This window comes from Schistocerca americana, unplaced genomic scaffold (assembly GCF_021461395.2).
Source record: "Schistocerca americana isolate TAMUIC-IGC-003095 unplaced genomic scaffold, iqSchAmer2.1 HiC_scaffold_35, whole genome shotgun sequence".
In the NCBI taxonomy this organism is placed as follows: domain Eukaryota; kingdom Metazoa; phylum Arthropoda; class Insecta; order Orthoptera; family Acrididae; genus Schistocerca; species Schistocerca americana.
Window position 1 is genome coordinate 3106069 of NW_025726071.1, and position 17124 is coordinate 3123192.

Sequence of the window (17124 nt, forward strand, 5' to 3'; positions counted from 1 at the left end):
ACAGAACTATCCGTCCACAGTGTATTTTATTTGGAAACTAAACAAAATTTTAGTAAGAGGGTTATACGTGGCAACATAGAGACAGGGTTTCTGTTATTTACATAAAAGCTTACTAATATCATAATGGTAATGTTACAAGGTCCTATTAATGTGTGGTCATCACATTTGTTAAATGTCTCACCACATTCCTATTGAAACTATTTACTCTTCTTGTAAATAACACCTATGACAAATTTATACAAATGTCCACTAAGACTTTGCTCGTCAACTTTCATTTAGGTAACAGCGATCTTTTAGATGTATTTAAATCAGTACTGTTAAGAAATACTGACTAGCTTTATTTTCAAGAATCTCAAGTTTAAGTTATACATACTGTTATCCTCCAATAAGAATCATTGGCCGATTCTTCATCTTTGACAGGTTCAGCATGCCTGCAATGCAAAACATTACCTTTTGTATTAGCACATGAAATCCAATTTTTAAATTTAATAAATGCTTATACAAACATAAAGTTTCTTCAAAAAATGTATTTCTGACAACTTCCTGTCACAGATAATTTTCACTGAATGTTTCAACCCAGTTATATTGCTGATGAGAAGCAAATGTTGATCTTTTCCCTCTCTTCCTTCACCATCTCCTGTTTTGTTCACCTTGACATATTTCTACCAAACAGACTACCCCAATGGATCCACTGCTTATATTTAACACACAGTAAATTCAGTGCAAATATTTCCTTAACACAGGATGTGCATTGATGAGCTTGAATTAATCAGAAAAATATAAACAGATACTAACCATTCCACAGCTCTTACAAAATACTTGCATTAAGTAATCATCAAAGCTACTTTTTGTACAGCAAGAGGACTAACAGTCAAAATGGTGCTACATGCTACAGGCAGTGCAATACAATTTATTTTACTCATTGCTACAGCAATAAATGTACTTATAAAAATATTCAGACTTAGACTATAATCAAATACAGAGAGAGAAAATATTCTAACTAAAGAGATATAGCAGCCATAGGCAGAAACAAATAAAAAAACTGATACTAATCTTAGCTTTGAGGACCAAAAGTTTCTTCATCTGGAAAATGTAAAAAGAGAAATGAGACTGTTCAAGAAATAAGGATGATAATTTAGGATCTTGAGTCATGGAAGATGGATGGTTAAATGAATGAAAAAACTAGACTGGACATGATGAAATTCAGATGCGAAAGAGCAGCAGATGATGTAATTTTAAATGCTGAGAAATAAGATCTCTTCAAGAGGAGCCACCAAAAGGTCAAATAAGTGAAGAACAAGCTGAAAATACCGGTAAATGGGCTAAAATGGCGGCAAATAGATAAACGAAACAGAAAGATAGTGCTGAAGAACAGGCAACCAAACAACAACAACAACAATAACAATAACAGCACATTGTAGCAATATATAATAGCAGTCCCACAACATCTGGAGGACGATTTTCCACTAACAGAACAATAAATTCATGAAGCCATCAAATCATTCCAAAACTTCAAAGCAACAAATGAAGACTCCACTACAGCAAAATTATTGAAATAGTCAGAACACACAAATGATCTACAACTGCTGTTTGAGAACATTTGGAAAGCTGAAGAGATTATTGAAAGCATTAATCCACAGCTATGAAAAAAAGGGGACACACAAAATGTCAACAATTGCAGAGATGCCTGACTTCTGCCAGTGGTATACAAAATATTATCAAAAATTCTCTGGACAGAGTTGTAGAAACTTTAGACAAATTACTGGGAGAATCTCAAGGAGCTCTAGAAAGGGAAGACCCTGCACAGAACAGATGTTTATTAGAAAATTGATAATTCTCCACAGACTGTTAATCACCAAACCAATAATAGTATCACATATTGGTTTCAAGAAAACATTTGATTTGGTAGGCAGAGAAATTATGGGTAAAATCATCAAAGAATTTTGTGTTAAAGCAAACATAATCCTCAAAACACTAGCAAATAGGGTGACTGAAGCTAAATTTATGGGAGAAGTATCTCAACCATTTGAAATAAAAACTGGTGTTAGACAAGGGGACAGTTTATCACCTTTACTGTAACACTACATTCTAGAAAAAATAGAAAGTTATTGGAATTTGGAGAAAAAAATCACAAAATTGAACCAATAGTTTTAGGACGAAAAACAAATGGAATTAAGGTAAACTGCCTGGCTTCTGCAGATGATTCTGATATACTTTCAAAAAATCTGACAGACAGTTATTAAAACAAATCTTTTGGAAGAAATAGCAAAGAGAGCTGGTCCCAAAATTTCAGCCAAAAAAACAACATTGATGACAATTTCAAACAATGCATCAACATTCTTAGAAAAACAAAAATGTAAAATAGCATTAGTAAGTAAATTTAAATATATTGGACAAACTGTACAACAAAATGGACTAGAAGAATTAACAGTAGATGCAAGAGTCAGCAAACTGGAGAGAGCAAATCGTTTGACAAAGGATATTTACAACAAGAAATGTACAACTAAAAAAAACAAATTTAAACACTATCCCACAGTGGTATGACCAGGATGTTTACATGGATGAGGATGCCTAATGATGAACTATATGCTGGACAGAACAGAGGTTCCACAAAGGAGCATTATTAGAAAATAATGGTTGCAATACAAGCTACAGATGGCTGGAAAATGAGAAGTAATGAGGAGATATACAAAAATTTTGAGAAAATATCAGAAGTAATGGCTAAAAGAAGATTAATCTTTTTTTAGAGACCTCTACTGAATGAGTAGTTCTGGAAGAAGGAATCAATGATAGCATGGATTACAGAAATAAGAAAGAAACAACATCAAACAATCAGAAATAATAGAAAGAAACCTTTTTACAGATAACATACTGAATGTAAAAGGATCATCACCTCTCCAAGATCAAAATTAATTTCATCCCTCTCAATAAGACTGTGAAAACCGGAAATAAATTTCATAAATATGATACTGCGAAGCTCAAAATCAATCAAAACGTAATGGAACAATGCCACCAGTAACTGACAGTTGAATCCCATAAATGGGCAGACATTGCCTCCATGATCCAACAAGCAGCTAATACTACAATCCTGACAGCTAAAAAGAGGAATCATACATGGTGGAATGAGGTTTGTGGTGAGGTGGTGGCCCAAACAGCAAGTGCATGGAAATAGTGGAACTCTACCAGGAGACCTGATGATTTTGATGTATTCCATGAAGTTCAAAAATATGCAGCCAGAACTCTACTGCATGAGAAACAGCAGTTAGAACAGATCGATCAGCGTTTCCAGATAAACAATGTCAGAGACTTCTATCAGACGTTCAAATCGAATTTGAAAGGATACCAAGCCCCTAGTTTTTGTTTTAGAGACGAAAATGGAAAGCTCAGTGTTGTGTACATAGTTCCGCGTATTCAGCGCGTACACAAATTTCCCACTAGAGTGCGCCCCGCTAAGCACAACAGCGCAGGCGCAGCACTCGTCCATCTCCCCACTACGAGATGGCGCTGCCATAGAGACGGACCAAATTCTGCTTCCGCCGATCCGCGTATTAATATGTAACGCAGCCAATGAGATTGCTGCTAACATAGAACACTTTCTCCTCGCGCATCACACACACGCAGTGATACATGAACGTGCGAGGTATTATAACGGGTGTAAAGATCTTCGATCAGTCAGTCTGCATTTGTCTGCACCAGTCTGCATTAGTCTGTACCAGTCTGCATTAGTCTGTACCAGTCTGTACGAGTTCTACAATTGTCTGTGCCAGTCCATAGTCAAGATCCAGTCTGCGCCTAATAAGATTACCATATTCCTGTACATAGCCATGAAGATAAATGTATAGACACTTTTGTCAAGTATCCGAGATATATGTAAGAATAAGATTAACGTACCAATACCAAAGGAACTTCAGATTGTCAATTGTAAATAGCATCCAGAACCAAGTTAAATAATTTTTATATTTGTTATTATTTTAATAAATGTATGTGAAAATTAATCAAGTTCTATTTAAAGTTGGTCACCATCAATCTGCTACTCTAAGTGTGCAAGTGGCATTTCTATCGTCTGACCTAATGGCAGAAGATAAACATGCCATGATAAGACCACGAGACATATTGCTGACACTCGCTTACTTCGTTAGAGCAACAAGTCAAATAATCTGATGGTGTGTGTACTGAAGGTCTTACAGTACGCACACCACACTCGGCCTGACCAACAAAGAGAACTGCAAGATAATGTCTCGTTACTTTGAAAACCTACTTAATTGTGATGAACCGAAAGAAAGATTCCCTGTATGTGCCCCAATCCACAAACTACCCCTCATCTCCATCTAGTAAAGAGGAGACCAAAGAGATCATCAACAACTTTAAGAATAATAAGGCAGCTGGAGAGGATTCAATAGTGGTGGAACTACTGAAGCTGGCAAATAATGAAACTCTAGATATACTAGTCCAACTTTTTGAGGAGATCTGGAGAGCTGGGATGATACCAACTGAATGGCAGTCAGCTTTAATCCATCGTATACACAAAAAAGGTGATAAATAGAATGTCAATAACTATAAGGGTACCTCATTAGTATCTGTTCCATATAAGATTCTCTCCAAAGTGATACAGAATAGAATAGAAGATCATTGTAACCAACTGATTGGGGACTATCAAGCTGGTTTCCGAAAGGGCGATTCTTGCGCAGAACAGATCTTTAACTTGAAGAACATGATCAGGTACAAAAAAAATTGGAAAAATAACTATGTGGTCATATTTGTTGATTTTCAGAAAGTATATGACTCCATCGACTGACAGGCAGTAATGAATATTTTGGAAAAGTTTGGGGTGGATAATACATTAAGAAAGCTGATCAAACAAACTCTTACTAACACAGTGTCAAAAATTAAATTTATGGGTGAGGTACCTGAACCTTTTCAATTGTGTCTTGGAAAAGGTCATTCAAGAGTGGAGAAAGTTATTAGCCCAAGGAGAAACAAATGAAGAGTGGTTCAGACTTCGTCCTAAGAACAAAGGGGTGTGCATTGGCTGCTTAGATTTTGCGGCTGACCTAGCCATTTTTGCTAACAACATAGAGTCAGCAGTCAACAAGATAAATAGGCTGTCAGAAATTGCTGAAAAAAGTTAGACTCCAGATCTCTATTCAAAAGACAAAACATATGACGAACATCTGTGATGGACCTGAATGGATGATAACCAACCTGGGAAAAAATTGGATGAGTTAAGAATTTCAGGTATCTCGGTGAAGTCATACACCTGGAGAATGGATTAAAAGAAGAAGCAATTGTCGGGATGAGGAAGTTAGACCAAGCATACCAACTGACAAAGAATACTTATAACAAAAAGTCTATGAGTATATGGGCCAAGTTCCAACATTATAATACAGTTGTAAAACCTGAGGGCTTATAAGCATCCAAATCTTTGACCACGAATAGACAAGGTAAGCTGAGCGGCTGGAAAAGCGTGAGTGTAGGATATTAAGGAAAATCCTAAGGTAATAGATGGGTCGATGGACAATGGCGAATGAGAGCAAATGAGGACTCGTGCAGCAAGACAGAACCTATCACAGCATCCATTACGAAGAAATGATTGTTATTTTATGGTATCTCATGAAAATGGACGGTGATCGACTAACAAAAAGAATATGGAGTTTCATCCCATCTAAGAAAACGAGGCCGAGATGGTTCAAAGAATGTGAAAAAGATCTTAAGCAGATTGGTATCTCAGAGAGAAATTCCTGAAAGGAACAAATTTAGAAGATTGGTGACCAACTACCAAGGTTTTAACATGGCATCAACATCCGAAAGACAGTGAGGACCATTATCTGAAGAGCATAAAAAGGCACTTCTTGCAGGGGCTCAGAAGATACTGGCAGGAAGTCAAAGCTGGAGCAAGAACAAGACCTGGACACTAGAGTGAAGTCGGTTGTTACCACGCAGTCCGTAGAGACTCACCTCAATAAAAAAAATAAGTAAATAAAAATAAAAGGCTTTCAATGCAGAAGAAATAGGGGATTGAGAACAACACGAATAGAATAAAGGGGGAAAAACATGAGGAGGAGATGGACGAGTACTGGAAAAACAGGAGACGACAAGGGAAGAAGAAGAAGTGAAGTTATTACATGATGAGAGATGGTGATTGGATTTGATTTGATTCAGTTTTCATTACATACACCGAAAAAATGAGATGATTCTCGAGGGTGTGGAACATGTCAGAATGTATAACACAAAACATTTTAATATAATGAATACTACCCTGATCATTTGTCATGAGATTGTCAAAATAGGTGAATACAATACAATAAACTGGAAAAGCTAATATTTACAGAATTAATACGCTGTCAGAATGAAACATTGTTATGCACTATTAATAAATTTATCATACACAAAATACTTAATATTGACTGTTGCAACCAAGTGCTGTCAAAACTTATATCTAACATATTTTTACTTAAGCTGGCCTAACAGTCTCTGTTAGGATATTCATCTATAGAGTAGAAGGCATTGCCTATCAAAAAGTCATTCAAACTCTGTTTAAACTGTGCTTTATCTGAAACCAAGTTTTTAATGGTTGCTGGTAATTTATTGAAAATGTGTGTTCCTGAATATTGGACCCCCTTTTGGACCAACATAAGTGATTTTAGGTCTTTATGTAGATTTTTCTTATTCCTAGTATTGATAATATGTATTGAGCTACTTGTTGGAAATATAGATATATAACTTGCAACAAATTTCATTAAGGAGTAAGTATACTGAGAAGCAATGGTTGGAATTCAAAGTTCCTCGAATAGGTTCTACACGATGTTCTTCAAAGACTGGTCCCAGATACTCCATTGCACCATTCACCAAACCTGATAACCCCGAGCCGTCAGTAACAAAAATTAAGTCTTGCTTAAGAGATTTACAACACTACATGCACTTGTTACCAAAGTCTCATTTACTTTTAGAGCTATCTGTTCCACTTCCTTTTTGGCCCCACTTCTCTCTGTCTTCACTATATCTGAAACAGTTCTTATTTTGTTGCCCGATACAATTATCATTTTCTCTTAATAAAGCTACTTCGATTTCTGGATTACTTGATTCAATATTTTGCAGTATTCTTTGTAATGCATTACAATTCTAATATCAGAAACGTTCCTAGATAGTAGATACAGTCTCCTTTTTGCCCCACATGATATCTTTATTCCTTGTATAATCCATGGTTTATCTTTTGACTTCTGTGTGATCTGAGTTACCTTTAGGGGAAAACAATTTTCAAAAGAGGAGGTAACTTTATTAATAAATGCTTTGCATTTTCCATTTGAGTCAGGTAAACATCTCTCCAGTTCATGTCTTTGAGCAATTTCCTGAATTCCTCAATTTCTGGCTTATTTATTATCCTCCTGTACTCAGATTTAATATTTTTTTATCCTGACAAGTTTCAACATTTAACACAAGATGCTGCACGTCGTGATCAGATAGTCCATTTACTATTGGTTTTGTGATATGACGTCTTTCCCCTAGATTTGTTCATAAAGATATTATCAATAGCAGTCTCAGAGCATTTACATATCCTAGCTGCAAAGTTCACAATAGGAACTAAATTGAATGATAATGTTAAAAACACCAGCAACCACTATTTCCCCTTCTTTTGTTTTTTACACAAGCTATTCCTTTCACTTTGTGAAATGAAGCACTGCCTAGTTCCAAAACACAGGACTACTATGACAAGGTGAAATGTTCTCAGAGTGCTACATGTATGATAGTAAATGTAATCAGCACTATAGTTGTTTTCTGAGTAGTTATGCTGTGTGTGTTTCATTCAATCAGATGAAATGGAATAAAATCATCAATTTATTTATTTGGGCTCTTTATCACCAAGATACATTCAATGTTGGTTGAGGTTTATCTTTTGAATTCACTCCAGTGTAGATTGTCAAAATTTTATCAGTTGTCAATGTACTTGTAACACAGTTTCCGAATTTACTGCCATCCAGGAAAGTATCGCACTCAAATTATTCTCAGAGACTGAGAGATGGCTGAAACCGAGAGCAGAAAGCTCTGACATATTTAGTGATTAATGGAATATATATCAGAAAGGCAGGTTAGACACTGTAGGAGAGGGAGTGTCCATTGTCTCTATTGAGGTCAAAGCTGATTGTGACAGTGAAGTTATCTGGTTGCGTATAACAAGTCTAGGTGAAATCACGTTAATTAATGGATAATCAGCCACCCAGTTCTGCTATGACAGTTTTGGAGCCATTCACAGAAAGTCTACAGACAGTAGCACGTAAATACCTAGATCATGCAATACTAGTTGGAGGTGAATTTAGTCTACTGAGTATAGATGGTAGCCTATGGCTTCATTGCAGGGGGTGCAGTCAATCTTGTGAAGCACTTTTGAATGTGGTTTTCGAAAATTGTCTTGAGCACCTAGTTTGCCATGCCACATGCAATGGAAATATCTTAGACCTTGTAGTTACAAACAGGCCAGATATCATCAATGACTTCAGCATAGAGATGGGGATTAATAATCATGATAACATCATAACAACTAAGGTTACAAAAATTAATAAATCAGTCAAGAAGGCTAGGAAAATGTTCATGCCAGAAAGAGCAGATAAGCAGATGTTAGCATCTTACTTAGACAGAACTGACATCACTTAGTTCCATTAAGATGGACGTAGAGAGATTATGGTCAAAGCTTAAACAGATCGTGAATTGCACTCTCAACAAGTCTGTACCTAGTAAACGAATTAAGGATGCAAAAGAGCCACTGCGGTTTAACAATGAAATTTGGAAAATACTGAGGAAGGAAAAGCTACTGCACTCTTGGTTCAAAAGAGAATGCCAAATGGCAACAAGGAAAGGTTACTACCACTGTCATACCTCAGCAAAAGATCTGGCTGAGAAGCAGGGGAATTTATTGTCCTATGTAAAATCACTAAGTGAGTCAAAGAATTCCATCAAGTCACTTGACCAGTCTGGTGTGGCAGTAGGAGATAAATGTTTTAAATTTTGCATTTAAGAAATCATTCATGCAAGAGAATCATATAAACATACCGTCATTTGACAATAGCACAAAGACACCTAACAACAATCACCACAAGAGGCCAGCACTAGCACAAGTTGTTCACATGATATTCGTTGGACTGTTGCCTGTAAACCCGTCCCATGTCAGTGCTCTTGGAAGAGAGCTGTGGCAGTGACACGGCTCTGTTGTTGTTCCTGTGCAGTGATCTGCAAAGACGCGACGGTACGGGACGGGGGGTCGTGTCGAGATTCAAGCAGTGATTAAATACTTCATAAAGAAAGGTATGAAAGTGAAGGACATTCATGCCGATTTCCAGAAAACACCAGGGGACTCTGCTCCTTTGTCTTCAACTGTTGCTAAGTGGATAAATGAATTTCAATTTGGTCAGGAGAGCTTAGATGATGATCATCCATGAATAGGTCAGCCAAAACGTGTCACTACTCTAGAAATCATTGCAAAAGTCCGCATAATGATCAAGGAGGATCACCAATTTAGAGTGCATGAAATTGCTCACGCTTGCCAGATGTCATCTGAAAGGTATTCACAAGATGGGTGCCGCGACTCTTGACGCTGTGTCAAAAACGCATGAGAATGGACATATCACAACGATGTTTGGCCTGTTTTAGGAGAAACAAACAAGATCTTTTGTCCTGGTTTGTGACCACGAGGAAACTTTGGTTTACTACTATACCCCAGAGACAAAGCAATAATCAAGGCAGTAGAAATAATGCTGAATCTCCGCCGCCAAACTCCTTCAGCGGGGAAGGACATGGCGTCAGTGTTCTGGGATGCGCCACCAAATTCCTTCAGCGGGGAAGGGCATGGCATCAGTGTTCTGGGATGAGAAGGGGATTCTGTTTGTACATTATCTCCCCACTGGGCAAACAATTACTGGAGAATACTATGCTAACCTTCTGGACAAATTGCAACAAATGATATGCGAAAAAGGCCAGGTTTAATAAGGAAGAAAGTCGTCTAGCATCAAGCAAATGCACGCTCGCATGCATGTACCATCGCCATGGTAAAATTACACAAATTAAGGTATGAATTGTTGCCACACGTGCCTCTTCCCTAAACTTAAAATTTTTCTTTGTGGATGAAGATTCACTTAAATGAAGAATTGATAGCCTGAGTTGACAACTATTTTATAGGCCTGGAGGAAAATCATTGTCGAGATGGGATCGAGGTATTGGAACACTGTTGGACCAAGTGAATTAATCTACAAGCAGGGTACATTGAAAAACAAAAAAGTTTCAGTGACATAAGTACATTTTTTCTATTCTGTTTCAAGAACTTTTCAAACCACCCTCGTAAGCATCCCCGACGCCTGAAATAATTAAAAACAAATAAGTCGCCAGTTGCAGATGGAATCTCAATTTGGTTTTACAAAGAGTGCTATATGGCACTGGACCCTTACTTAGCTTGTATTTATTGTGAATCTCTCACCCAGCAGAAAGACCTAGCAACTGGGGAAAAAAATACAGAGGCGTCTCCTGTATATACGAAGGGCGAAAGAACAGACCCGCGAAATTACAGACCAATACCCGTAACATCAGTTTGCTGCAGAATTCTTGAACATATTCTGGGTTTGAATCTAATCAGTTTCATAGAGACCAGTAAGTTTATGTCCACAAATCAGTACAAAGCATCGCTCATGGGCAACTCAGCATGCCCTTTTGTCATACGACGTCTGTTCAAAAAATTCCAAAACTTTGTCCACAAAATTTTCTATGCTTATCTTTTAATTACTATGGATTGTCTCCTTCGAATTACTCTCCTCCACAATTGATACACTGCTCCCAATATCATTTCCACTTCCAGGAGCAGTCTTGACACACCTCTCGCTGGGTCGCATAAAGTGCCGTCTGCGAATTTTCTTTTATCTCATCTACCATTGCAGAACTTCATCCTTTTCAACTTTGGAAATAAAAAGAAGTCTGCAGGGGTCATACTATTCTCGCAAGGAACATCTCATTCTCATTTGTGAGATCCAAAAGTTTTTTTGGTCTTGACTCATGAGCCGTGGAATGAACTTGGCGGCAACACAATGCATTCCAAGATGCTGTGTCATTTCATAACATGATCCAATTGAAATGTTACATACTTCTACAATCTCTCAGACAGTGTATCTTCGACTGCCACACACAATTTCTTTGACGTTCCTGACACAAGCGTCATCAGGGGACATCTAAGAGCGTCCTGAACAAGGATTATTTTTGACTTTTGTAAAGCCATTTTAAAACGTGTGAATAATACATAAGACCAAGTATGGCTTAAGCACTCATCGCTATAGGCTCCCAGCATCATTTGGTGTGTCTGTGTAAAGGTTTTCTTGAGTTTCACGCAAAATTTAATGCAGATGCATTGCTCCTCTAACTTTGCCATCACAAAATTCACAAACCCAGATTCCATATTTCTTGATTTCCGAGAAGCATTTGACATAGTGCCTCACTGCAGACTTTTAACAAAGGTACAAGCACATGGAATAGGTTCCCAGACATGTGAGTGGCTCAAAGACTTCTGAAGTAATAGAACCCACTACATTATCCCGACGGTGAGTGTCCATCAGTGACTAGGGTATCATTAGGATCATTCCAGGGATGTGTGATAGGAGCGCTATTACTCATATTTTCTATGTGCATAACTGATCTGATGGACAAAGTGGACAGTAATCTGTGGTTGTTTGCTGGTGATGTTGTGGTGTATGGAAGGTGTCATCGTTGAGTGATTTAGGAGGATAAAAGATGACTTGGGCAAAGTTCCCAGTTGGTGTGATAAATGACAGCTAACCCTAAATGTAGAAAAATATAAGTTACTGCAGATGAGTTGGAAAAACTAATCCATAATGCCAGAATCCAGCATTAGTAGTGTCATGAATGAAGTCACATTGTTTCAATATCTGGACATAACGTTGCAATGTGATATGAAATGGAACAAACTTGTGAGGGTCATGGTAGGGAGGGCGAATAATCATCTTTCGTTTGTTGGGTGGATTTTACTACAGTGTGGCTCAGCTGTGATGGACATCACATATAGGATGCTAGTGTCTGGGATCCACAAGGGGTCGAATTAAAGCAGACATTGGGGTAATTCAGAGGCAGGATACTAGATTTGTTAACAGTAGGTCGAAACAACAACATACAAGTATTATGGAGATGTTTCTGGAACTCAAATGGGAATCCCTGGAGGGATTTTGAGGAACACTGTGCTGACTGCAGAACAATTCTGATTGCACCAACATACATTATGCGTAAGGACCACGAAGATAAGAGACGACAAATTAGGACCCATAGAGAGGCATATAGACATTCACTTTTTCCTCAATCGATTGGCAGATGGAACGGAAAAGGAACTGACTACAGTTGAAATAAAATTACTTGATAGTTGGCACTTCAAACGCCAATAAGAGTAGTCAGCGTCACACTTGAACTGTCTGCTGTTGCCAAACTCCACCAAAATTGGCCAGTCACTTCCAATTCCTGGTTCAGCATTCTTTCTTGATGTATTTGTATCCCGAATTACGAGCCCGACACTTTTATTATGTATTTCATGACACGCGATAGCTACACCAAAAACAACACACATTAACAATGCTAATGAAAGACACACATTTCATTCATAGCACTAACCAAACACTACTGAATAACTCAGCACAAGGTGTGATTCAGTATCATACATATAGTTATCATATTCACAGAGATCATCTTACATTAGATAAGCTTTTCACTACATTGTGTGAAACTGAAATTTTTAAGGTTGCAGTTCATAGTTGCAACTGGGTCACTACATTCACATATATAAATACTTCATGCAGTGCTGTGGCATAGCACAATGGTTGGCAGATTAATCTAATGTGTAGCATGTCGTAGGTTTGAATCTCATCAATGTAGCAAAATTTTTATTTCTAAATCTAACCAAAAGAGTGTGATTATTATTTTCATTCAATTAATTGGTTTAAATGTATTTTTTTATTTTTAATACTTTGCTGCATCATTTTTCATCATTGTTTTGACTGTTCTATTTGGTCTTATTTTTCTTCCTGTCACTATTTCTTCATTTGGAATCTGCCTCAGTCATCTATAATCCACGAACAAGTGCCCACATGGACTGTTCACTGGTTTCTAACATGGCAGCATGTGCAGCTAGAGTAAGGATAGTTACAGGTAACAGATGAAACGGAGAAATTTTAATTTGCTTTCAGCCCTGAAATTGAGTTTTTGTTGTCTTGAGTTTACCCTTAAGCGTTAGCTTTAATCGCCATGAACAAAGCGATCATGATATTAGTACTGCTGCAGACTGCTGACCACAATTTTCTCGGCTGGGTTAGGACACAAGTTTACAGTCAGGGATACAAAACGGGTCGTCTTCCCCAGTTCAGTCACTGGTCACTTTAAATCAATAGTCGACAGAGTATCCAACATTTCTGACATACCTTGCACCAGTCACTAGAAAAATTGCTCTGTGTTAAACGTTTAACATAATTTGTGAAGTGAGCCGCTTGTTTGTTGTCAACTGTAACCAAACGGTAGCTGGTAGCCAATGTGGCAACATTGTTGCGGCAAGTGATTGATGTCAACTATCAAGTAATTTTATTCAGACTATTGTAGTGAGACAGGGTACCTTCTGCCATGCACCATATGGTGGCTAGTGGAGTATGTATGTAGATGTGGAATCAGTCTTTCCTTCTCATCCCATCTGGAAAGTCTCCCCTGATCTGCAGTTCTGGGTAACTTTCTCAAAATCTACAATTTTTCCTAGACCTATCCTTCACCCCTCTTCCTTCCACTTCAACCCTTCTGCCTGAAGAATGAGCTACTGGCTCTGAAAGCTTGCCTAATTATAATCTTCTTTTATGTGTGTGTTCTGCCGCCACTTAGCAAGTAGATTGTTTATCTATCCAATTCAATTATCATGTAATCAAAAGCTGCATTTAACATGCCAAGTCTCTTTTACCAATCACTTTTAATATGTCCTACAGAATGTACTGTCTATCCTGTCCTTTTTTGAGATTACTGTTTTGTTGTACTTTTCTACAGGCATCATCTTACTTATTAGGAGTCAGTTCCTTCATGTTGTTGTTGTTGTGGTCTTCAGTCCTGAGACTGGTTTGATGCAGCTCTCCATGCTACTCTATCCTGTGCAAGCTTCTTCATCTCCCAGTACCTACTGCAACCTACATCCTTCTGAATCTGCTTAGTGTATTCATCTCTTGGACTCCCTCTACAATTTTTACCCTCCACGCTGCCCTCCAATGCTAAATTTGTGATCCCTTGATGCCTCAAAACATGTCCTACCAACCGATCTCTTCTTCTAGTCAAGTTGTAGAGCTGCATGTACTCGGGAAAAATTACGGCTGTAGTTTCCCCTTGCTTTCAGCCGTTCGCAGTACCAGCACAGCAAGGCCATTTTGGTTAATGTTACAAGGCCAGATCAGTCAATCATCCAGACTGTTGCCCCTGCAACTACTGAAAAGGCTGCTGCCCCTCTTCAGGAACCACATGTTTGTCTGGCCTCTCAACAGATACCCCTCCGTTGTGGTTGCACCTACGGTACGGCCATCTGTCTCGCTGAGGCATGCAAGCCTCCCCACCAATGGCAAGGTCCATGGTTCATGGGGGGAGTTCCTCCATAGTCAACAGTTAAGGAATGGGTGGCTGAATTCATATGTAGCATATGTCTCTGTAAGATGACTCATGAACAACTTCCTAGAATTACAATCAAATATGAAAATGCTGAGAAAGAACACAGTGTGATATTGCAAGATCAGTAATTAAAAAGATGTGCAAAACATTTGATGCCGTGGCCATACCAGAAAGTGAGTGGCATGTCTGTTGAAGCCTGACTACAACCTAATGTGAAAAACAATTTGGGACAATCTGACACACAACTGATTCTATGCACCAATCTGTTCCCGTGGATGAAATGAAACAGCAGTTGCACAAAAATAGCCAAGGTGACTTAATCGGAGAGAAAGAGTGGTCATTGTTTTCTAGGATGCAAAAGGGATTTCTATTTTAGATTAGCTTGCAAGACTGAAACAATACCTCACAAATACAATGCAAGTATTCTGACTCAACTGGATGAAAAAATATGGAGCCAAGACCCAGGGGGAAAAAAAAAGTTTATTGTCAGTGAAATGCATATGGTCACAAAGGCACTTTCACAATAGGAAAACTGGGAGTTTCAAGTGTGAAGTCTTCAAATATCTATTCCATTCTCCAATTTTTTCACATTCTGACTTTAGCTTCTTCTTCTTTTCTTTTTGTATGAATGATTCACTTAAGACTACATGCGTCACAGCTCAAAACCGTTTTGTGAGTCAACAACTGGATATGTTTTCACTGGTCTGTCTCTTGTAACTCCGTTGGACATGGAGGTAGCAAATGAGGATGTAGGATGTCCATGACATACTGCTGTGCTGTCAGAGTGACCTGAAGTCATATCCGATGCTGCCCCACACGCCCTCTCCCTATGTCGTTGTCATACTCACTGACAACTGTCATCGCGGGTCTTGCAGAATGTCTCACTGCTGGTCACATGACAGGTGCAGGTGTGAAAGGGTTACTATGTGCTCGGCGTACATTACAGCAATTCTCCCATGGGCTCGTCAGACATGGTAAACCGGAAGCTTGCTGACAAGCACACCACCCTTACGTTCCCAAGCAGTCCAACATGGGGCCACTACCACATCTGAATGACTCACAAATCTGCATATTGCATAATTCAATCAGCCTGGCAAATGGAGACACCCAATTAGGCCCCTTCAAATTTTGTTGCGTGCTGATAATGCTGACTCACAGAAGTACAGGGCATCTGTGTCCTTCACAGGGATCACTCAACATCTTACACTCTTCACATCTCTTATAGCTCCTACCATTCTTGGTAACAATCCGAGACACAAACAAAGCTAATGCAATCTGGTGGCCTTTGTATCCATTTCAGAGAGTTGCGACTCTCATAATTTACCACTGGTATGCACACTCGTGAAACTACGTTGCTTCAGGGAGCTTCCCTTTTTTTTCTTCAAGCTGTTTAGTTCTTTGAATCCATTTTTCTTGTAGCTCAGAATAATTATTTTATTGTGTAGCAAACTTACAGACTAGCATTCTGGTCTGAGCTGTCGGAGTTGGCGGTCATGTGTGTGTGAGGTGTTGTGGGGCGGCGGATGTATAAGTTTGTAACAATAATAAAAAATCTGATTGCTGGATATATGCTTGCGTGTTGAATCAGTTTCTAGCTTTTAGAATGTTGTTATTGCTGTCTTTTGCCGTTCTCAACACTGGCTCTCTATTTACTCCGTGACCCCCAGAAAGTGATTTAATAAAACTTGGAGCCAGTAAATAGATATCCTAGTGCCCACTTTGCCTGAGAATGTTCTTATAGCTGCAGCTTATAGCTCTGAGGAATTAGGAGATTGTCCGGGATTTCTAATCAAAAACGGTTTTCCAAAATATTTGAGTATATTATGAAATTCACTAATAAAAACCACAAGTATCCCTACAACCTAACTAACAGAGCAGTTCAGAGTCTAATGCGCTGATGCAACTATAAATGTCCGAATTAAATGTTAAAAGAATGCTCGCCATAATTTGATGAAAATATTTCATCAAACGCCACGCTAAATATTTGGTAGAATGTCTGTCCCGCGACGGCACGTGAAAATACGACAATACGCAAACTGAAGCTAGTTAATGAAAATCATTCCAGAATTAACACTTCACATGAAATGTTCTCATGGTTCCGCGTATCTCTAGTAACTTAATACGGCACCCGAGGCTGTTTGTAGCAGATACACTGATGCGACGCGACTACCGATACAGATGGCGTGTCATTCAGCGTCTGGAGAGAACTGGGGCCTTGCTTCCTCGCGCAGTGTTCTTATATATAAAGCCGCGGTGCGGACGGCTGAGGGAACGCCTGATCAAATCCGCTATCCCGACTAGCCGCTGGGCTAGTAACGCACCACTTCAAGTTACATAATAATTTATAGCTTCTTTGGCTGATGGCCGAAGAAGCTCTTAATTTAAACGTGCATTCAGCACGCAGGTAAGTATTGATAATAAAATTTTGACGTGGCTAAGTTAAATACTTTAGGCGAGAGAATTAATTTA

General features: G+C 38.5%; 1 protein-coding gene across 1 annotated transcript in view; it reads right to left on the minus strand.

Annotated features, from left to right (window-relative positions):
• Window positions 1-375: 375 nt before the first annotated feature.
• The window catches only part of LOC124580702 (molybdenum cofactor biosynthesis protein 1-like), a 67721-nt gene continuing 50972 nt past the window's right edge, over window positions 376-17124 (minus strand). Inside the window, exon 7 of the mRNA XM_047131280.1 lies at window positions 376-431. Coding sequence (XP_046987236.1) covers window positions 376-431 — 56 coding nt within the window. The remainder of the gene's footprint in view (window positions 432-17124) is intronic.